The sequence below is a fragment of the Hemitrygon akajei genome, chromosome 12 (assembly GCF_048418815.1).
Source record: "Hemitrygon akajei chromosome 12, sHemAka1.3, whole genome shotgun sequence".
NCBI classification, from domain to species: Eukaryota; Metazoa; Chordata; class Chondrichthyes; order Myliobatiformes; family Dasyatidae; genus Hemitrygon; species Hemitrygon akajei.
The window spans coordinates 42136340-42160531 of NC_133135.1; the positions used below are offsets into that span (position 1 = coordinate 42136340).

General features: G+C 41.8%; 1 protein-coding gene across 2 annotated transcripts in view; it reads right to left on the minus strand.

The window, feature by feature from the left end:
* Positions 1-24192, minus strand: part of pik3r3b (phosphoinositide-3-kinase, regulatory subunit 3b (gamma)) — a 577180-nt gene that overhangs the window by 405479 nt on the left and 147509 nt on the right. For both annotated transcript variants that reach the window (XM_073062975.1, XM_073062974.1), the window contains exons 3-4: positions 13890-13982; positions 8269-8346 (exon numbers count right to left, since the gene is read on the minus strand). In XM_073062975.1, coding sequence (XP_072919076.1) covers positions 8269-8346; positions 13890-13982 — 171 coding nt within the window. The remainder of the gene's footprint in view (positions 1-8268; positions 8347-13889; positions 13983-24192) is intronic.

Sequence of the window (24192 nt, forward strand, 5' to 3'; positions counted from 1 at the left end):
ATTCTTGTGATAACTTGTAGAATGGCAAATTACCAGAGTTCACCCCGTGTCACATTCAATACCGTCCCTGCAAACTCTTCCAAAGTCTTTGGAATGACTAGTGAACCGGTCTTAGAGTACTCTTCAGGGCCAACATCCCCAGTTACACTCAGCTGATTCTGTTGGCCAAAAGATATTGCCAAAAACTTGACACCAGGCTTCAAGAAACAAATACTCCATTTCAAATTCTTTCGAAGCCTCCTTGAGAAAAAAATAATAATTTTATTTATAGAGCACTTTTCATACAGATGATGTCAAAGTGCTTTACAATAGGATAATAGTACAAACAATAATAAAAAAGAAATCAAATAAAATATAAGTAAAAAAACAAAAATATATTACTTAAAATCAAGGACTTGAACTGGTGTTTAAAAATGTCAACTGAGTCTGCATCCCTTGTAGTTTTAAGTATTGAATTCCCCAGTTTAGGAGCGCAGTTTAAAAAAGCTGACCTGCCAATTATCTTTTGAGGGAGATTGTTTAAATTTAAGAGACCAGCAGAAGAAGATCCAAGAGCTCAAGCAGGATTACAAAACTAAAACAATTCTGTGATGCATTTCGGTCCCAGGCCATTAAGAGCTTCAAAAGCAAGTAAGAGAACTTTAAAGTCAATTCTAAAAGACACAGAAAGCCAATACAGAGTAGCTAGAACAGGAGTGATACATTCCCTCATCCCTACCAATGCACAAAATGCAACATCCTCACCATTTCCTGGCATTCTTTGCCCCAAAATCATCCAGAGCGGAGAAAGAAAATTTTCTGGGATGGCATTGAGAGCCACAAGTCCATGTATCCATGTTCATGTATAAGCAGTAGAAGAAATGGACCCCACCATCACCTGACCAGCCACTACCTGTCCCATTTCTTTGTGGTAGAGACGGCAGTTCCTTACTTCATCCCATTAGCCTCCTCGGTAGTAAGGAAATTAATGAAAATAGTTCTGACCTTGAGGTTAATTAGCACTTGAAAAGGTAGCAACTGATTCGTTACAGTCACTTTCTTCAACAAACTCATCGTGTTAATGAATGCAGTTGACATAGTCAGTACATGGACAGACCCAAAAGTTAAGAAAACATTTAAATTATTTTTTTATTTCAAGATACAGTGCGGAATAGGCCCTTATGGCCCCTTGAGCTGCAGTGGCAGCAACCCCAATTTAATGTTAGTCAAGTCACAGGATAAATTACAATGACCAACTGACCTACTAACCAGTACGCCTTTGGAACATAGGAAGAAACCAGAGCACTAGGAGAAACCCACGTGGTCACAGGGAGCATGTACAAGCTCTTCACCGGCAGCAGAGGGAAATGAACCTATGTCACCTACACTGTAAAGCGTTGTGCTAACCATTATGTTGAGCATGCAGAACATGATGAATAAGGATTAATTGTGCATCTTGAAAGCCTGTGATCAGTGATGTACAGCAGAGACCAGTGCTTAGACTCCTGCTATTTTTTGAACATTAATCATCTGCTTATGAATGTAGGAGAAGTGATTAAGAAGTTCATAGATGACCTAAAGGTTGATAATTATTATTAATAGTGAGAAAGGCAGATTTTGGCTATATAATGGCCTTGGTCAGTCGGTAAGATAAGTAGAGAAATGGTAAATGGAATTTCATTCTAAAAAAAGGTGAAGTGATATATTTTGGAGGACTAACAAAATTAGGATGGACACAATAAATGGAAGGACGTAGTAATTCATGAGGAATCAAAGAACCTTGGAGCAAACGCTCAAGAATTCCAGCAGGCAAGCAGATGTTAGTAAGTATGCGATATTTGCATTCATTAGAGGCATAGAATAGAAGAGTAGGCCATAATGGTACAAATGTAATAACTGTTAGTTGGACGACATCCTGAGTGTATTCCTGATCACTACACTACAGCAAAAATGTGATTGCACTGAAGAGGCTGCAGGGTAGATTCACCAAGATCTTGTCTGGAATGAAATGTTTCCGTTATGAAGAAAGACTGGAAAGGATAGGTTTGTTTTCCATGGAATAGAGGCAGATGAGATGAGCGAATGGTTTAGTGGAGGGGAGAGAGGGAGAAACCTTTCCCTGTTGTAGGGTTCCCTATAACCAGAAGGCGTGAGTTTTGGATAAGAAATGAAAGATTTCTAGGAAGGAAGTGTACACCCAACAGTGGTTGGAATCTGAAATACATTGCCTAAGTGGCTGGTGGAGACAGATCCTCTGGCAACATTTTAAGTACTTAGATGAGCACTTGAAATGCCATAACATTAGGAGGCTGCTGGCTGAGTGCTGGAAAATGGGATTAGTATGGATAGATACTTGATACTTAGCATGGACTGTTTCTGTCTGTATGACTCTATGAAGCAATGAGAACCCATTAAACCGGACAGAATAAATATCCTCAATCCCGAGGAACAAGAAGAATGCCTGGAGTTCCATTGAGCTGAATCATTCAGCACCCAAAGATCACAGCCACTAATTCACAAGTTAATGTGTTTTTGTTAAATTTATAGAATAAAGTATGATTAGCTTCTAACAGCAGGCAGAATCCCTTGTCATCAGGTTATTCCCAGCCCTACAGAGGGAGTAGATCTTGAAACTAATAGTTATCTGATTTATGATACATTGCAGTCTGGAATCTGCATCGTTGCTCTTCTCAAGCAAGTACTGTACACAAGCAAAGATTCAAGCAGCCAGAGGAACAAATCAAATTCATTACATTCCATAAGTAAGAAGTACATTGAATTATATGGGAGGAAATGGCGAGCAGAGCTTTATTAGACTGCTTATTGGGATTCCCAACATCCATTCTCCAGGAGACAGGGAGGATGATTAGAATTATGAGAATGCCCTCAGGGCTGAAACAGTGAACAATAACAGTCCCAAGTTCTTATTCCTCTTGACAAAAGAACATAATCTTGATTTGTTTCTTGGTGGTATTGAGTTTTACACTGAATCCATAAGCTGCTTCTTACCATGTTCCTCAGCAAAAGTCAAAAGAAATACAGGCAAGCACTAAATGAAAACCATTTCTATCCGATCCCACAATGAAAATCCATGATTCAGAATAGTCTAACCACGTGCCACTGCCAATAAAATATCTAAAATATATGCTGCTGAGTCATTGATTATGAGTCATTGTTCTTGAGTCTTTACGTCAGCTATAAGTACTGTATATTGATGATACAATAATTGGATGGTTTTGGGATATCTGCAGATATGGATGTGTTTAGGGTGTGACTGGGATCTCTGTAGACGTGGAAGTTACTGTGACCTCTGTAACGGGGGTTTTTTTCTTTTTCTTTGTTACTGTGTATGTAATCAAAATGGCGACTTTTATTGGAACAAATTACGGGAATACAACTTCCTCATAATCCAATATTACTTTTACTAGGTGATATTGAAGGGACAAAACCGAAACTCAAACTAAATAAATATCAGAAAGAATTCATAAAAATTGCACTGGCTGTAGCCAAAAAGGCTATTGCAATTACTTGGAAATCAGATACACATTTAAGTATAGATTGTTGGAAAAAAGAAATCTATGGCTGTATTCCATTAGAAAAAATTACTTATAATTTAAGAGATAAATATGAAACATTTTTGAAAATTTGGGGCCCTTATTTACAAAAGACAGGATTAAATATATAGGTGCTCTGAAGAGGAAATTAATGGTTACTTGGGGAAAGAAATAAATATATATACTAAAGTTATTAAGAACTCCATGGAGCATGTGGAGACCTTCCAACAACCAGGCACTCTTTCTTTCTTTTTTTTTCTTTCTTAATTTTTTTTATATAGGGAAGTTAGGGGGGAGGGGTTAAGGGGAGGGGGGAAGGGACACATACTTTTTTTTTCTACACTTGTAATCATTTAAAAATGCAATTAAATAAAAAAAAATTTAAAAAATGGCGTCTTTGTTTTGTTAAAAGTAGGAATGCTGGCGCCTGTGTTAATAGTAGGAATGCTAGCGTCTTTGTTATGATAAGTGCTGGAAGCTTGTTTGCAGAACTTTGGGGCCCAGATCCTGATTAGGGTAATTTGGTCTATTCCAGCTACCTATTTGCAATCATAACAACAAAAGTACACTTTAACACACACAAAATGCTGGTGAAACACAGCAGGCCAGGCAGCACCTATAGGGAGAAGCGCTGTCGATGTTTCGGGCCGAGACCCTTCGTCAGGACTAACCGAAAGGAAAGATAGTAAGAGATTTGAAAGTAGTGGGGGGAGGGGGAAATGCGAAATGATAGGAGAAGACTGGAGGGGGTGGATGAAGCTAAGAGCTGGAAAAGTGATTGGCAAAAGTGATACAGAGCTGGAGAAGGGAAAGGATCATGGGACGGGAGGCCTCAGGAGAAAGAAAGGAGGTGGGGGGGGGGGAGCACCAGAGGAGCCCCATCCCTGACATACTTAGTTGTTTGCCTGTTCTCCATCTCCCTCTGGTGCTTCTCCCCCCCCCCCCTTTCTTTCTCCTGAGGCCTCCCATCCCATGATCCTTTCCCTTCTCCAGCTCTGTATCACTTTCACCAATCACCTTTCCAGCTCTTAGCTTCATCCCACCCCCTCTGGTCTTCTCCAATCATTTTGCATTTCCCCCTTCCCCCCCCCCCCCCACTACTTTCAAATCTCTTACTATCTTTCCTTTCGGTTAGTCCTGACGAAGGGTCTCAGCCCGAAACGTCGACAGCGCTTCTCCCTATAGATGCTGCCTGGCCTGCTGTGTTCCACCAGCATTTTGTGTGTTGTTGTTTGAATTTCCAGCATCTGCAGATTTCCTCGTGTTTGCTCTTTAAAAGTACACTTTACGTTGGCAAGATAAAGTTAGAAACACCAGAGCATGAATGTAGTGTCAGAAGGCAAATAGTCAGAGCCCTACCTCACAACATCTGTGAAATCCAGCACCTAACATTCACTCTGAGTGAGTCTTCTATTTACAAAGGCAATCAAGTCCCCTTGAAATTATAAAAAGCCCTGGAAGATGTTACATTTTTATATCATGTATGGATCATCCAATTTATGATGAAAATTACCATGTAACTTCTGGTACTGAGCAACAAGTATCTGCAAGAGGAAAGCTCAGCTTTCAGTAATCAATAGAAAAGACTATTCAGTCAGCATATATATGCAGTGCTGCAGCTGACGTAGCAAGAAATGAGTTGATCACGATAACGCGAAGGCAAGATTCACCTTGTAATACCAGCACCACAATTTTTCATTCACCTGTGTAGTCAGTTATTACAGAAAGAATATGCCCTTGATATCATCTGTAAAGACCTTATCAAATGTAGTACATACTTTGATAAAGAAGATGAAAGTAGTGATTGCACATTTTTAAAAGATGTTATTGATTACAGTTGTCATCATTGCTCTGAAATCCACCTCTGTGCAAACTGTGTAAGGGTTCATCTTTAGTGTAGATCAGGAGGATTTTTTTTAGTCAGAGGGTAGTGAATCTATGGAATTCATTGTCATAGATGGCTGTGGAGGCCAAGTCATTTGGGTATATTTAAAGTGGAGACTGATAGATTCTTGATTAGTATATTTCGCAATGGTTACGGGGTAAGGTAGGAGAATGGAGTTGAGAGGGATAATAAATCAGTCATGACGGCATGATGGAGTAGACTTGATGGGCTAAATGGCCTAAATGGGCTAAATGGTTGAAGAAGAGGGCGGGGAACATCATAAAGGACTCCTCCCATCCTGCGCATGGACTGTTTGAACTGCTTCCGTCTGGTGGCGTGCGCGCTTCAGATCCCTCCAGACTAAGACTAATAGGCATTGGAGAAGTTTTTTCCCTACTGCGGTCACTTTGCTGAACAGTTAACTGCCGGTTAACTGTCGGCTAACTATTACTTGGATTGCACTACCTGTATGTATAATCTATATTTTCATTTATATTTATCATTATTATTGTTATGAGCAGAGAGACAACATCTGCCGGAAGTAAATTCCTTGTATGTGCATAGGTACTTGGCGATTAAAGTCTGATTCTGATTCTGATTCTGCTCCTATGTCTTGTCGTATGTAAGTGAGGCTAAATATGTAGTGCAGTAAGATTTGAAAACAGAGAAAAATGTCTATGCATATGATGTCTTTCTAAAGTGGTTCACAGACAAGAATTTACTGTAATATTGGAAATGCGTTTACTGCCGCTAATAATTTGCACAGAGTAAGATCTGACAAGCTGAGAAGTGTTCTGTGGGCTACCATGGGATTCCCAATATGTTTAGAACAGTAGAATTAGGAATGCACAAGATGTAGAGGGCAAACAGCAGCAAAGACCTCCCCTTCAACAATACAACACAAAGCTATAGTTACTTGTGAACACATTCACCTCATTTTATGGCTGCCTGACACACATATGCTTCCAAAGTTGGCAAATATAAATTCTTGCACATGCCCATGAGCATGGAGGGATCGTCAGTATCTGTGCTGGCCAGGTTGACAAGCTGCCACAATGAAACATCTCATTCATAGATCAAAGACTCCAGCAAGGTAGCACTCCCTTTGTACTTAGAGCTTGTGCTTTGTAATTGGAATGTCCCAGACTCACCTGTGTGACCCAGTCTTAGCATGGGCCAATAAAATACCACTTTGATTGATGTATTTCTACTCTTCCTCAATGACAAATGATATTCATTTTATAATCTGCTGGAAACATTTTTAAAAGAGGATTTTTTAAACAAATTATTTTCTAACTCACTCTGTCGTACTCGTCGCCTAGCTGTCTCTCCACTGTAACCCAGCAGGACCGAGCCAGCTGGAAATGTGTAGCTGCAGCCTGCTCCCCTTCATCACCGGCAACAGCAATTACTGCAAACTACTCCTCCACATCACACAGCGAGACAGCAAGTTGTCAATCTCCTTATTCCATACATAATGGAGTGAATAAATTGGTATTTACCACATGCTCAAGAAAAATAATAAGTAAAAGAAGCAAGAACAGCTCAAAATTATCATGGTGGTTGTCCCGGTCCCTGTGCAAGTCTGGCAGATAACCTAACAGCCATTTATTTGGTTCCTCTAGGCTTTCACTGATATCAGTATGAGCCCTGCAAACATACTACTGTAGCTTTTCAAGAACAAAAGAGATCTCTGTGGATGTATTAAATTAAGGCACTGCCTTTCATCATGACAATAGCCACATTTATTTGGCTCCTTTAAGCAAGAAACTAACTTCAGCACAAATATCACATTGCAATGAAAGTCCATGGCTCGATGATTTTGTTTTAAAGCCAGTTGCCTGTTGGTTGAATAGCAAGCAGTGTGAAAGGTGCATTGATGTTCAATGTGCGGCAGGTTAAGATGCATCGTATTTAAACAACCCCACTGCAAGGAGAGCAGGACAGTTGGAAGTGGCACAGAATGATGTGGCAGCATGGCAGGGAGTAGTCAGCGTGATGAGAGAGTGAAGTGTAGAGGTAGCAGGCAGGAGGAAAGAGCACAGAAGCCATAGGACGTAGTGGGTGAGGACCCAGCAGCGTGGCTGGAGCTCGAATGGACCTGAAAGAGAGATGATAGGATGGAGCTCAAGCAGATTGTGTAGGGTGAAAGAGGGGCAGGGATTTTATCTTCGACAACAAAGGGGCATCTAACTTAGAAATGCATAACTGTAAAGAGCCACAAGGTGAATCAGGGAGAGCCCGTGTTGTCTGTCAGTCACATGCTTGCCCAAAATCCTTTGTGTGTATTCCAGCTCAGTGTGTCTATGCCTTTGAACTTCTTGTCAAGGTCCTGTGCATTTTAGCATATCAGACACGTAACAAACTTGGAAGTAAATTGTGGACATTATGGAACTCACATTCAGTCTACAACTCCCTTCTGCTAATGATTTTGCATGAAATTATATCACGGAGGTCACAAAAGCATTTAGTTCAGTTTCAACATAACCAAATATTCAAAACAGGAGAGTCTCATTTGATTCCCATTCTGTGTGTTGTGGACTTGAGCAACTCGTATCATTACAGATGACTACAGGAGGGCAATGCAAGAGAGAATGAGCCATGGTTTCTACTTTATTAATATTTATAAAACTTAGTAAATAAACAAATACTATTTATGCTCGAAGATGAAATATTCCCACTCTGGACAAGTAACCACAAGACTTTTAACCCACATGGAGATAAATGTATCATAGTAGGAGAACAATGCGGAGGAAAGAAAATCCACCTTATCTTGAGGAAGTCAGTTCTAGTCTTTGCAAATGAAAACAATGATTAGCTTAAAGTGTTTATCAGCCCTTAATGTCTTACCAGTTTCAAGAGCTTCCTTGATCTGCAAGCCATTGTGTGAGCCAGGAGGAGGCCGGTAGAGGCTTTCACTTTCTGTACCTGTCAGGGAGAGTAAACAGAGTTCAATTCAGATGGAAATAAGGTCACTGCAATGTTCGAATTTATCAATCAGCAACCCTGGGGTTTAAGCTGGTGTACTTAACAAGAACTACAGCCAGTGATGCTAGAGAACTTTTCAAGGTCAGATAGGTGGCTGCCATTGATGGGCGCCTATACTTTTAAGACTCTCACCTGCACCGACCAAGTGCTTCCAGTGATCTTTTACTTTGGATGGTTCCAGTTGGGTCTGTAAAAGCAGAGACTCTTCATGGATGTCATTACACTTTCTACTAGGCCAAGGGCATATTTAGAATTGGGGAAATACACTGAAGGTTTTTGGTATACGTGGGAAATATTCATTAAATTATTGGTCCAACAAGTTGTACAGTGGCAGGTTATAAAATGTGAAGGGCACAGAAATTGCACTCTGCAGTGATACGTAGTATTTGTGCTGACATATCTCTCAAAGTCCCCAGTGACTTCAGACACACTACATTCTCTATACCTCCAAAAGCAATTAATCAAGTTTTATATTCATTCTTCTTGTTTTGCATACTAAAAATAAAATGTCACCAAGAATGTCATCAACAGAGCAGAATGTAAACTACAGGTCTGATGTGGAAGAGTGAATGCACGTTTAGTAAATGTTGGACGAACTCAACTGGTCAGGCATCTGTGGAAATAAATAAACAGTCTATGCCATTCATCAGGACTGGAAAGGAAGGGCGAAGACGGCAGAATAAGAAGGTGGGAGGAGGTGAAGGAGTACAAGCTAGAGGTGATAGGTGAAACCAGGTGGGTGGAGGAAAGGAGGTGAAGTGAGGAGCTGGGAGGTGAAAAGTGAAAAAGGAATCTGACAGGAGAGGAGAGTGAACCATGGGAGAAAGGGAAGCAGGAGAGGCAGCAGGGCAAGGTGATAGGCAGGGAGGAGAAAAGAAGGGGTAAGAGGTGGGCCAGAGTGGGGAATTGAAGAAGAGGGAAGGGGGAGAGGATGGGGTGAAGGCAAACCCTCTTTTGTAAACCTACCAACTCCCACAGCTATTTTGACTCTACTTTTTCTCACACTGTCTCCTGTAAAAAAATTCCATTCCCTTTTCGCAGTTCCTTTGTCTCCACTGCATCTATTCCCAGGATGAAGCTTTCCTTTCCAGGGCATCTGAGATGTCCTCCTTCTTCAAAGAACAGGGTTTCACTTCCTCCACCATTGATACTGCTGTTGTCCACATCTCCTCCATTTTCCAAACATCCACCCTAATCTCCATCTTTCTGCGACCTTAAAAGAGATAGTGTTCCTCTTGTCTTCATCTACCACCTCATGAGTGTCCACATCCAACACATCATTCTTCGCAACTTCTACCATCTTCAACTGGACCCTCCCACCAAACATATCTTTCCCTGCCCCCCACACTCTGCATTCTAGAGGGTTCACTCCCTCCATGGTTCCCTAGAACATTTCTCCCTCCTGCAACCTATTCCTGTAAGTGGAAGAAGTGCGACACCTGCCCACTCATCTCCTCCTTCACCACCATTCAGGGCCGCAAAAAGTCCTTCCAAGTGAGGCAACACTTCGCCTGCGATCTGTCGGGGTTGTCTACTCTATCTGATGCAGCCTCCTTTACATTAATGAGACTAGATGTAGATGGGGGACTGCTTTATCGAGCACCTTTGCTCCATCCACATAAAGCAGGATTTCCTGGTGACCAACCATTTTAATTCCAATCTCCAGTACCATTCCAGCAGGTTGGTCCATGACCTCCTCCACTGCTCTGACGAGGCCATACTCAAGTTGGAACATCAATTTCTCTAATTTCTGGTAATTTCTCCCCCCTCCCCTTTTTTATTTCCCATTTTGGATCCTCTTTACACTTTTCTTCTCTTAACACCTCTCGCTCATGCCTCTCCTATTTCCGTTTCTCCCACGACTCACTTTCCACTCCTATCAGACGCCTTCATCTCCAGCCTTTGACCATTTACCTCCACCTTCCAGATACTTACTTCATCCCTAACCCCACCCACCCTCTTCACTTAGCACGTTCTGGGTGGTACCCATACTCCTCCTCCCACTCATTATTCTGCTTTCTTTCCCCTTCCTTTCTAGCGCTGATGAAGGGTCTTGGCCCGAAACATTGATTGCTCATTCTTTTCTATAGATGCTGCCGTAACTACTGAGTTCCTCCAACATTTTGTGTGTGTCTTGCATCCGCAGAATCTTTTGTGCCTAAGCTCTGTAATTCAATGCTTCTGACATTTGCTTTGGAACGGGCAGTTCTCTTTATTTGCATTCGAGACAGATGCGCCTCATAACGAGTCCAAAGAAATGACCTCCAAGGGCAAGCTTCACACTGAGGATTAGCTATGTAACAAATTTGACTAAGACCCTTGCTGTTGTAATGACTTAATGAAGCCACATCAAAAATATTTACAGATGGAAAGTTAAAATTAGTACCACATAATTCTAAATGTTGGAAAGATGTCTATCCATGTGGGTGGGTGTTGCTTGCATTCAGATGCTCTCCGTTCCTTTTAGGACTTTTTGGATTTGGAATCTGGTGCTGCTTAAACGAGTTAGAGTGTGTGTTATCAGCTCCTGCCCTCCTGGCACAGAAGCTCAACCACAAGGCCTGCCGGTTGAGACAAAACAAATGTACAACCCATCATTTTGCATCAAGTGCGCAGGAGATCCAAGATTATCTGCAACCCTGGGGCTGCTGCAGGAGGGTAAGAGCTGAAACATATCCCCTTTAAGATTCTTCTAATAATGTTACTGCCCAGTCTGGAATATGTCCTATCTACTGCTGAACCTGAAGGGTATAACACTACCCAATTGTAAATTGCCAACAGGTAGAATTAAATTTGATCAAGATTATTTTGTGACGACATAAAGCATCATAATTAAATGTTCCCCCTCACTCTGTAATGTGATCTAGAAAGACATATTGATGTCACATCATGAGAAACTAGGGTGTAGTTGAGCACGACTGGTTCTACCTTCCACCCTTCTTCATGAGCCCGGGATGCCCCTGTGGAACCCTGTCAGGATACTAATTAGATAGGCATAAGTCATCCATGGGTTCCAGTAAACTTTCCTTTGTCACACGTTTCATCAGAGAAACAAAGAAGCAGTAACTGGAAGTTCTCCAATGTCCACCTCAACCCCAGTGACTATAATTGAAATTATCTCTCCATTTTTAGCAGATTCCCAGTGTTGTGTGTGTGGAGCAAGAACAAGCTGATAGAATAGGACGTCCTGGACAGTTCTGCTTTGCCAGGAGGCAGAAGTGCTGGGTTAACATGAGGCAGGATCTCCACTGAAAGTGAAGCCAGTGACTGGAAGACGATGGCCTGCTCTTTAGTGTTGGAGTCATGGCCCAGAGGGAAGAATGAGGAAATGCACTGTTGGTCTTCAGCCTCATTGAGATAGAGATCAGTTTGCCAATCAACATCAGCTCTGCCTTTGTTAACACATTTGACAGTAGCCTTGGAGTTTGTCTTTACTGCGGGGTTAGGGGCGAGCAGCATCCCGTTGGCTCAGAATTCACTGTGTTGTATTAGTAGGGGAATAAAAACGAGTTGCCTGCTGAGGACTGGTCATCTGCGATCAGAATGGGGAAGGTTAAAAGAGAGACCAAAACTCAGCAAGGTGTAGAACTGGGGAAGGAGGGGGAAGTGAAAGTGAGAAAGATACGGAGGAGTATTAGAATTTAAGAGTTACTGAAATCTGAAACAAATGGGGAAAGGCTTCTGTCAAAGAACCAAATGAAGGAGCAACAAGGGAGTTTTGAGATGAAGTGGTACAAATAAAAAATTATAAATGTGCAAGTCAGTTGCCCTGATTCTTTGACACATGCACGTTGCTTTAGGAGAACAGAGCCTCTTAGAGGATTAAAAGATTGTCCTGCAAACCATTCAAGGCAGGGGAGACTACACAGGTCAGGCATTCTCCCATCTCCTCATAAATTCAATAAAGAGGAATTTCATACGGACACTGTCCCAGACTGCTGAGGTTTAAAGATGGAAAGCTTTGGAGGGGTGAAGGCTTCACAACATAAAATGGATACGAACTCAGACTACCTCAGTGGTTTGTTTGGCTGCAGTTTCCTTAGACAAGTAGCGTGGTTGACTATTCTCATTGTGTTAGTGTTCCTTTCTGTCTTCTTTAAATCACAAAGAATTCCATCACTTTATAAATACTTTGAAATTTTGAAGCACATATTGGTTTACAGCTACTTGAAATGAATGGAATGCAGTTTGGTAAATTTGGAAGCCAGAGCATATTAAAGGTGTGTCCTCGTTCAGCTGTGAAGCTCTAATTCATCTAGAAAAGGTACAAGCTGCCCTGCAGGAAGGTGAGCTGGAGGAATGCCAGGTCATCTACTCTGCATAGGCACAATTATTCTATTCTAACTAATAAACAAGTTCCATCTATCTAACATAACAGTTTATTAAACATTACACAACTTTCAGAACCCAGCCTTAAAGCAATGGTGTGAGCTTGGATCCTGGTGAGATACCTCCACTCACAACAGTTCTCCATAAGCATAGTATTCCCTTGTTACATCCAAAGCAAAGATATCATAAAGAACCCAAGTGTCAAAACCCAAAGAGCAGAGAAGGAATTGAGAGCAGAATAGAGGTAAACACTCTCAACTGTTAGCTTAGCTTAAAAGGAGTATAACTGGCTTTACTAACCCTTCACAAATCTACCCCACCCAGAGGCATGGCAGCTAAAGGGGTCAGAATAAGACGCATTGCTCTATCTAATCTTAAGAGTCCCTTCTGAGCAGCATTAGAGAATTGGAAAGGATGAGATCAACAGCTCATCTATTCACTGCAGAAAAGCAGGCCAGCTCTGCTGCTGATCTTCCCCATGTGAACTATCTTTCCAAATCCTGCTCCCTCACACGTTCCTCAGCCTAGTCAATATTCTTTCTTTTAGCAATGATCAAGTTCTTTTCTCAGGAATCAATGCCTCCAGCAGTTTGTGACAAAAACCTTGCAATTCAAACTCAGGCCAGGTAAAACCTTTTCTGAGGCCAGCAAGGACTTGTTGGGAGGGTGAGGGGCAAGACAAACAATCTGCTGGAGGAACTCACGAGCTGAGGCAGTTTCAGTGGGAGGGAGGGAACTGTCAACGTTTCAGGTCAAAACCTTGCATCAGTCGACATTTTTAGTAGGGCAGTGTCATGCTGCCATATTGCTTTGTTTGCCTTGACATTTGAAGGTCTGGAGGGAAGCCTAGTGGGTGTCTCTGACTTTGATTGATGCCAGTGACCTTGATGAAGAGTTGTTGACCTGAAACATTAACTCTGCTTCTCCCTCCATGGATGACCTGTCAAGTACTTCTAGCACTTCCTGTTTGTACATGAGGACTAGTAATGCAATCGTCAGCACGGACTGGAACCTGAACCCTCTAATTTTGATGCAAAAAAGAGTTGAGTCTGTATTCTGGCAATGAACCGCATGCACCCTAGAATGCGCTTGTGCAAGTGTATGCCTACGATTTGCCCACACAGCATAACTGAGAGAATTATTAATGACAGTACCTTGCTTTTCCAAGGCCTCAATCAGCTTCATCACAATCTGCGGTGCTTGATCTGGCAGAGTTAACAGCTCAGTTAGCTCCTGCCCCGAGGGAACTGTCAATGTAGAACACAGAGAGACTATTTATTATGCCAGCCCGCAGACTCCTCTGAGCATCAACTGAACTGGATTTTTAATCACAACCATTATGTAACAAGCTGCAAACATCTTGTATTCTGACATGTATCCTTATCATTCTTGACAAGCAGTCCAGTTGGCTATTCCAGCAGGACTGGAAGCATTGGAAGGGGTATTTCTACAATTGCAGCTATATAAACTAGCATTGCTTTGTGCAGGACACTTTCTGTTAAAAGAGTCACATCATTTGAAACTACAATATAATTAAGTTAGAGCTGGCTGGTGAAAAACTGACCAGCTTACACCGTGGACTGGATTCAGAAACAGCAGAACATGCGCGTATTTCAGAGTTCTTTGATGACATTTTCTATCTGGATTACTCCTTCACATCAACTATTTCAAATATAAAATACTACATTTAGAAACTATTTTAAAAAAAAATCGATTCCTACAAGAAGTGCTTTTAAATAAGATAATGGCAGTTTACACTTCTGCTAATGACTGATTTTAGGTGCTGGGCCTTTAGTAAATGAGTAAGGCTCACCCACTTTAAGACTGCTGAGCCACAGACTGAAGACAAAAATATGACTCAGCAAATAATGGCGGCAGCTTCAGTAATGCATGCCCGGATTCGTGACCTCCGTGCTCCCAAAGGCTGCATAATTTGGGTGTTCAGTAGTGAATATAGGGCAGTTATAATTTCTGCATTTTATCTACAACACCTGTCCAGTGAGGTCAAGCATATCTGTGCTGTCCCAGCATTGAGTCTGATTGAGAGTTGTGGCGCAGAAACCCGAATTCAACTATCAGTAGTTTGAGGTGATTGAAGCTACTAATCTGAATACGATGCTGTCTGATACAGGTACCAAGTTTTAATGGCATGTATAATCACCATTCACTTTCCACATCCACCCCAACTGTCTCTACAACACAAATTGTAAATAAATGCATGATAAATTGAAAAAGAAGCTAATTCCTCATGACTAATGGATTCACAATACTATTTTAGGGCCACTTCTATTGGAAGTTAAACTATAATTAAGTTAAAGCCAGAAAGCATTGAGGTAGATTCTGCAAGATCTGGGTGCTTGTAAGACCATAAGGCTATAAGCTATAGGAGCAGAATTAGGCTACTTGGTCCATCGAGTCTGCTCCACCATTTCATTCTGGCTGATCCCTTTTTCCTCTCAAACTTCTCCCTGTATCTATATTTACTAGAATGTTAACTGGGTTTCAGCACCCAAGTTACAGGGAAAGGTTGAACAAGTTAGGTATTTATTCTTTGGAGCGTAGAAGGTTGAGGGGCAACTTAATAGAGGTATTTAAAATTATGAGGGGGATAGATAGAGTTGACGTGGATAGGCTTTTTCCATTGAGAGTAGGGGAGATTCAAACAAGAGGACATGAGTTGAGAGTTAGGGGGAAAAAGTTTAGGGGTAACACGAGGGGGAATTTCTTTACTCAGAGAGTGGTAGCTGTGTGGAACGAGCTTCCAGTAGAAGTGGTAGAGGCAGGTTCGGTATTGTCATTTAAAGTAAAATTGGATAGGTATATGGACAGGAAAGGAATGGAGGGTTATGGGCTGAGTGCGGGCCAGTGGGACTAGGTGAGAGTAAGCGTTCAGCATGGATTAGAAGGGCCGAGATGGCCTGTTTCCGTGCAGTAATTGTTATATGGTTATATGGTATCCCTTCATGCCCTGACCAATCAAGGATCTATCAACCTCTGCCTTAAATATACATAAAGACTTGGCCTCCACAGCTGCCTGTGGCAACAAATTCCACAGACTCACCACTCTGTCTAAAGATAATCCTCCTTCTAAAAGGGTATCCCACTATTTTGAGGCTCTTTCTTCTGGTCTTAGACACTCCCACCATAGGGAACATACTTTCCACATCCATTCTATCTAGGCTTTTCATCATTTCATAAGACATAGGAGCAGAATTGAGCCAGCTGGTGGCGTAGTGGCAACAGTGCTGGACTTCGGGGCAAGAGGTCCCGAGTTCGAATCCAGCCAGCTCCCATTAAGAGCTGATGATCTCTTAAAAAAAAGCAATGGCAAACCACAGCTGTAACTTGCCTGGAACGCGATTTCCCAATACGTCAGAGCGGCGTGGAAGGAAATCGTCCGCTACCTGGAAAGAATTCCAGATGTGACACACCTACCTACCTAGGAGCAGAATTAGGCCATTCAGCCCATCAAGATTTGTCATTCGATCACGGATGATTTGTTTCTCTCTCAACCCCATTTACCCACCTTCTCCCATAACCTTTAACACCCTTACTAATCAAGAACCCGCCGACCTCTGCTTTAAATATACCCAATGACGTGGCTTCCATAACCACCTGTGGCAATTAATTACACAGATTCACCATCTTCTGGCTAAAGAAATTTCCCAACTCTGTTCTAAAGGGACATCTTTCTGCTATGAGGTTACACTCCCTCTGGAGCTAGACTCTTCCACTATTATAATCATTCTTTCCATGTACACTCTGTCTAGGCCTTTCAATATTTGAAAGGTTTCAATGAGAGCTTCACTCCCTCATTCTTCTAAACTCCAGTGAGTACAGGCCCAGACCCATCAAACACACCTCATATATTAACCCCTTCATTCCTTAAAAACCTCCTCCAGACCCAAACAAATGCCAGTACATTCTTTCTTAGATAAGGGACCCAAAATTGTTCACAAAGCAGTGTGTGCAAAGCAGTGAATTTGATTCTAATGTCCTCAAGTAATCTTTTTTGTTGATTTGCAAATCTACCAGGAATATATCCAAATTACAGTTAGTAAAGTAATGCAAGAACACAGAGTTAGAATGGAAATTATAGTTATTTGTCCCATTTGTAATGGAAATTTTACCCTGGCCTTCTTACCTGCTTTGCTATTCATTACAATCATTAATGATCCCTTTCTTCAGTTTCACTTTCTTGCACTAATCCCTTTAGGGATCATCCACTATTAGGAACTTGCACTTAAATTTCCTGCTAAGTGTTTAATCAACATCAAAATACTAAAACAGTTTGGAACGAGTAAGAATGCATTGCTACCAGCAAGACAATACCATGACTGACTGCCCTCTGCTCTGTTTTGTCTTCATGTCCTCTTCTTCTATTATAATGTCTAGTGAGAGGTCTTTCCAATTACTCAGTTGAAAATATCAGGAGTTCAGACTGAGGCTGAAACCATTTTGTTGGCTCCTGCACAGATCTTAATGATATAATTCAAGGATTAACTGGAAAGGGAATGTCACCAAGCTCAGTTCCACTTGCCTCAGGTACCAGCTGTTATTGTTGGGTTTAAATTTATAGCAGCTCATGACTTGTGCAAAAAACTCAGGAAACTCATCTTTTCCATAGTTTGGCACTCTGGATAAAACTATGCAAGCAAGGAAGAACATTTTGTACTTTATCAATGAAATCCAGACACAGCAATATTTAAGTATATACCAGTTACTTGAAAATTTCTTCATGAGAAATTTGTCTTGTTTCTTGGAATCAACTAAATTTCCTGGAAACTCCAGGCTTTAACGATGGGGTCAGTGCACTCAGCCCTATGTCAGGTATATTTGGGAAGTTCAAGTTCAAATCAAGTTTATTTGTCATGTGCATATGTACCCAGAATATAAATTAGCTTTTTACAACAGCGGCATAATACAGTTCAAACATGACAAAAAATTAACATAAGTTATACATACAGAATAAAATAAATGTAACAACATTAAGGAAAGTTGAGAAAAAAAGGAAGAAATATAGTCCAAGGTAGTGTTAGGACTTTTTTAGGTTGGTTCAAGAGCCTAATAGCAATGGGGAAGTTGTTGCTGCACCTTGAGGTGTGGCTCTTTAGTCTCCTGTTCCTCCTCTCTGATGGCATCATTGAGAAGAGGGTATGGCTTAGGTGGTGGTGGCCTTTAATTATGGATGCCACGTTCCTGAGACATTACCTCTTGTAGATGCTTTAGTGTTCACTATGCTTTAATCTTTGCTGTTGTGTTGACAGAAGGTCACTATTACTTCACTTACTCTGAAGATAATGCTCAATGCATTTCAAAAAGCTTTGTAATAATGAATAAAGTATAGAATATTCTCTTTTTTGATTTTGAAGGCAAAGGGAATGCATTCAAGCAAACAAAAGCACCAACTTCTTTCAAACATACAATGCTGATGGAGGTACACAGATCAGAAATGGGAAGGATCGTTCAAATCATACAGGAGGCATAGAATAGTCTAAGAATAAAGAGGGAACACATGACTGGAATGAGGAAACATTTCTTAACAGTATTTTCAACCACAGAAAATGGTAAATGACAAGTAAATGAATATATTCAAAGAGAGAGCTATATTTCTATACTCATTCTGCATTAAAGGGTACAGACAGAGAGAGTGGATTTATACTGGTGAGATAGGGGATTGGCTGCAATTGTATTGAATGGTGCAGCAAAGTCAAAGGGCTGAAATACATACATATATGGTCGAAAAATGATTTTGCATCACTTGACTAAAAAGAGTAAGAATTTATTGAGGCTGTAAAACAGGGGAGTACGAAATGTCCTATGTCTCCATTACAGTTAGTTCCGTGAAGCCAATGGAGGTCTGGTATAATGTGTGAAAAGGGGAAAGAACTTTTGGCTGTGTGATGCTGACTTGTATTGCCAAAGCCTTGGAATTTGGCATTCAGCACAGCTGCCGTTTTTAACACATAGCTATAGGCACCACAGAAATTCAAAGGCAGAGAGCTCCAAGAACACAAACACTAATAATGCTATTTCCTTGGCTCACATGTTTAAATTAGTCAAAACATCCATATTTATCATTTTTCTATTAAAACTCTTCAAAAGACAAGGCTGGATCCTAACTGACAGTTGGTGTTTTTCTTTGCATTTTTAATGAACTAATTTGCACAGAGTGTGAGAAAAACTAAATGAGTAAGCAATGCAAAACGAGATGACTGGCAGTAACTTCCAAGCAAGCAATGTCACAGAAATCAATCCTTCAGGCAATGTTGAAAATCAAACTCTCAATTGAAGGTGGTAAAGGAGTGAGCTTCAGCTGCTGTCAATTAGTTGAATTAAATTGATTTTCCTGGAACTGACTGTATTTTCCACAATAACAAGGAATCTGTCTTTGTTTTAGACATGTCACGAATTTAATACAATTTTCTTTCCTATTACAAAGTAACATTTCTTTCAATTTATGCTCTAGTAGATAGATAGATAGATAGATAGATAGATAGATAGATAGATAGATAGATAGATAGATAGATACTTTATTCATCCCCATGGGGAAATTCAACTTTTTTTTCCAATGTCCCATACACTTGTTGTAGCAAAACTAATAACATACAATACTTAACTCAGTAAAAAAATATGATATGCATCTAAATCACTATCTCAAAAAGCATTAATAATAGCTTTTAAAAAGTTCTTAAGTCCTGGCAGTTGAATTGCAAAGCCTAATGGCATTGGGGAGTATTGACCTCTTCATCCTGTCTGAGGAGCATTGCATCGATAGTAACCTGTCGCTGAAACTGCTTCTCTGTCTCTGGATGGTGCTATGTAGAGGATGTTCAGAGTTTTCCATAATTGACCGTAGCCTACTCAGCGCCCTTCGCTCAGCTACCGATGTTAAACTCTCCAGTACTTTGCCCACGACAGAGCCCGCCTTCCTTACCAGCTTATTAAGACGTGAGGCGTCCCTCTTCTTAATGCTTCCTCCCCAACACGCCACCACAAAGAAGAGGGCGCTCTCCACAACTGACCTATAGAACATCTTCAGCATCTCACTACAGACATTGAATGACGCCAATCTTCTAAGGAAGTACAGTCGACTCTGTGCCTTCCTGCACAAGGCATCTGTGTTGGCAGTCCAGTCTAGCTTCTCGTCTAACTGTACTCCCAGATACTTGTAGGTCTTAACCTGCTCCACACATTCTCCATTAATGATCACTGGTTCCATATGAGGCCTAGATCTCCTAAAGTCCACCACCATCTCCTTGGTCTTGGTGATATTGAGACGCAGGTAGTTTGAGTTGCACCATATCACAAAGTCCTGTATCAGTTTCCTATACTCCTCCTCCTGTCCATTCCTGACACACCCCACTATGGCCGTGTCATCAGCGAACTTCTGCACATGGCAGGACTCCGAGTTATATTGGAAGTCTGATGTGTACAGGGTGAACAGGACCGGAGAGAGTACGGTTCCCTGCGGCGCTCCTGTGCTGCTGACCACCGTGTCAGACCTACAGTCTCCCAACCGCACATACTGAGGTCTATCTGTCAAGTAGTCCACTATTCAATCCACCATGTGAGAGTCTACTCCCATCTCCGTTAGTTTGTGCCTTAAGATCTTGGGCTGGATGGTGTTAAAGGCATGTAGTAGTAGCATACAAGTACTATTGCATCCTTTTAGAGTTTTTTTTCCAGTTCAACATTTGGCTTTTTCGACAAGATGGTAAGTAGCAGATGGACTGCTGGGCCTCTGCAGATGCATGCTCCATACTGGGTCCACCAGCCAGTGTGCCCTCTCCCTGGGGGAAGGCACTGCAACATTGAGAATAAGGAGGCTACTAACATACTTGGCACCTCTGCCTCCCGCATCTCTGGGGTCACAGTGGTTTGCAACATCCTTCACCAGGAAGCAGCACCATCCCCCAACCCATCCATGAATTCCAGGCAGTGACAAAGTGAGATGGAGGAGAAATGGCGTAGGAAGTCAATACCAGCAGTGAGGTCTAATAGATGTGGCCACAGTGCTGAAAGAAATGTCATGATCTCACCAATCTGATTAAAGCCAGAGAGGGGAGCCACCAATCCCTTCAGCACTGTGCCTATGATAAATCCATTTGCCTTGAGGATGGTGATAGCACTCTCCACTAGACTGCTTTAGTTGCAATTTCCTACGGAATCATGTCCAGGTATTCAGGAGAGAAGCAGTAGCTCTTATTGCCAAGATCCATCCCATCGCTCAGCATTGTACCGGTAATGTAGGCTGCAGAGCAGGCTGTGTCTGGATGAGCATGCCTCGGTCTTTCCTGGATACAGGGTCCGCACTCTTCTGTTGAAGGCCATACAATGACGTTAATGTTCTTGGCTCTGGACAATACATACTCCACCATCCGCTTGTTTGATGTGTGCTAATTTACAACTGACTCCCTGGTCACCTCATTAAACATCTTCTTGCTGTTCAGAACTACGTTCTGATACATGGCCCACACTGATTATTAATTATACTTCCATGATTCAAATTCCTAAGGAAGTCTTGCCCAGAGAATGATGCGATTGATGATGCCCAGGTACATTTATTTTATATATTTATTGAGATACACTGTGAAGCAGGCCCTTCCAGCCCATCAACTCCTCTATTTAACCCTAGCCTAATCACTTTTACAATTACCAATTAATGTACCAACTGATACGTCTTTGTATTGTGGAAGAAAACAGGAGGACACTCAAACTCCTTACAGGCGATGGCGGGAATTGAACCCGGGTCACTGGTACTGTTGTGCTAACCACTACACCACTGTGCCGTGTTATGACCTCGGCCCCCTCCTTTGTGAGAATCGCAAGAGCCCTAGTCAAGGGGGGGTCAACTGACCCAAGAGGGGGAGAGACGTGCTGAATAGACACAGGAAATGGGAGAGAGAGAGAGAGACATGCGGAAGACCACGTTCTCCCGAGAAGCAGAATAAAGGCGACATTAACTATTGTCTCATGGAGACCACGTGAAAAGCCCTCGGGCAAGGTGGGCTGGTTGAGAGAGAGATCACATCACCTGCAACCTGATTGACACCTGCGATCCCGTGAAGAAGTATAAAGGAGGGTCTGAGGGGGGGACAACCCTCAGACGCACCAAGGAAGCACGATACCGATTCCCGTGGGAGCGGGAAGCCATTTTGAAGGAAGCCACGTGCGTTAGATTCCAAATTTTGAATCTGTGGCTAGAACCAACAGAAGACCGCTTTTAACTAACAACGGGGAAGCCTGCTCCCCTGATTCCAAGGATTTGCTCTGTAAAGACAACGGGCAAGTGTTTATCCTTTCTCAACCATCTCTCTCTCTCTCCACAACGTGAAACCCCAGCGGTTCCCAACAGGGAAAAGCCTGCAGCCTTCTGAGTGACTCTTTATATTTCAATTGGACTCAGTATTACCCCCTAGACAACTATAGAGCTTATTTCTGATTGATTATTATTACACCGGTGTTTTAGATTGAGTTTTGACGATGTATATGATCTGAATGTTTTGTATTAACTATACGTTTGTGCCCCTTTTTGAATAAAACGTTTGAAAATAGTAGCATCCGACTCAGCTGATCCCGCTATCTTTGCTGGTAAGTTACCTGGTTACGAGGTTACGTAACAGCCGTCTATCATGGGTAGCATTCATGTACCCCAGTAAAGTCTGCATTCTTCACTAATGCAGGTAGTTGGTTGCTGTTTTGTTTCACAAATTTGTGCTACAAATTTGATGAGATGGCATTTAAAAAATAAACAAGTTGGCCAGAAAAGCTGAACACAGAGCAGATAATCCTCACCAGTTCATAAATTAGATAAAACAACAGCTATTCCAGAGAGGATGTGGGTGTGCATGAAGACAAGGGAGTCTCTTTGACTCTTCAATGATTGCACTCAAACACATACATGAAAATCATATACGTACATGCACGCACACTCACGTAAGCGCATAAAGGCATCCACACAAATGTGTATACAATCCTAAAGCCCACATGCAGTCATGGAATACAAATGCACAAGTACATACACACGATCATACACAGATACAAAACACATCATTATACACGTACCAAGGCACACATACATATATTTATATGGAAGTTTATATGTGTACATACAATCATACAGAACATGCACTTACAACCCTTATAATCACGCACATACAGAGAATAAAACAAGCATACACACGCACACACACACGCACCCACACACACATACAATTCTCACACACACACACACACACACACACACACACACACACACACACACACACACACACACACACACACACACACACACACACACACTCACGCGCTATTAATTGAGAAGTCATACAACTCAAACTGGATGTTATTCGACTCTTTTTGTGGCCATAGAGTACTGAGCTGATCAACAACAAATTGCTACGAAACATTTTAACAGCTCACAGTAAAAAAAATCTCAAATTTTCAATGAACAAGATGAGCTACTTTCAACACTTTTTTTTCCCTCTGTTTGTCATTTCTTAACGTGTTCACAAGATACGTGTGCCCCAAGTTTCCTCAAAGCTGCACTAATGACACCTCATACAAAGCCAAGTTCTTGGTCTCTGAAGGAAAACATGTATATCTGTTAGTCTGAGGGAACACTTGGAATGCTATCCAAAATTCAGAAGAATAAACAAACAAGAGTCAAAACAGCAAAATGTCTCAGAATTAGCATAACAGTAAACTGAATGGATGCTGGAGACAATAAATGGAGGTCTGTACTCAGATCCTCAGTGACTGACCTTCCCCAGGGCAGCGTTACAACGTCAATAAAGCGAAAATGCATAACGAATACACGTGACCAATGTTCCTCCTGTACATTGAACAGACCAGTGGTTTTGGAACTAACCACAATAAGTATGCTTTGACAGAAGTGGTCAATTTAAATAGCAGGAATCAGCTTTTACAGATTTGCCTCGAATGGGCAAATCATTTGGGTGGAGTTACTAACAAACAGTCTATTCCAGGCATGGGCAATAAGCTTTTTAATCCGGTCCACCCCTGGTCTATTCACTACTACTTACTTAGGCCACTGACAAAGGTGAACAATCCAGCGGTCAGGCAGCCAACCCAATCCAAGTACTTGGCAGCTTTAGTGTGCAAGTCAGGGTTCTCTTGTAGATCAGATTAGTATTTCAGGATTCAGATGTACAAAGCTACAACGTGCCTCTGCAGTCAGCTAGAAATCAAATGCAGCCCAAGGAGCCATCTGTTTCCAACCAGCCACTCCTCTGGACTCTCTCATTGAAGCATCAGGTCCCCTATTCATGACAATCAGCACACCTACCTGTCCTGAACCACCATCCATTACCTGTTATCCCATATCCTACTGTCACACCAGCCAGAACCCTGACATTGCAAGTGACGGACCTGGCCCAGACGCAAACCTGCCAGATGTGTATTCATGAGGTGAGGTCCATGTACTAATGTTGT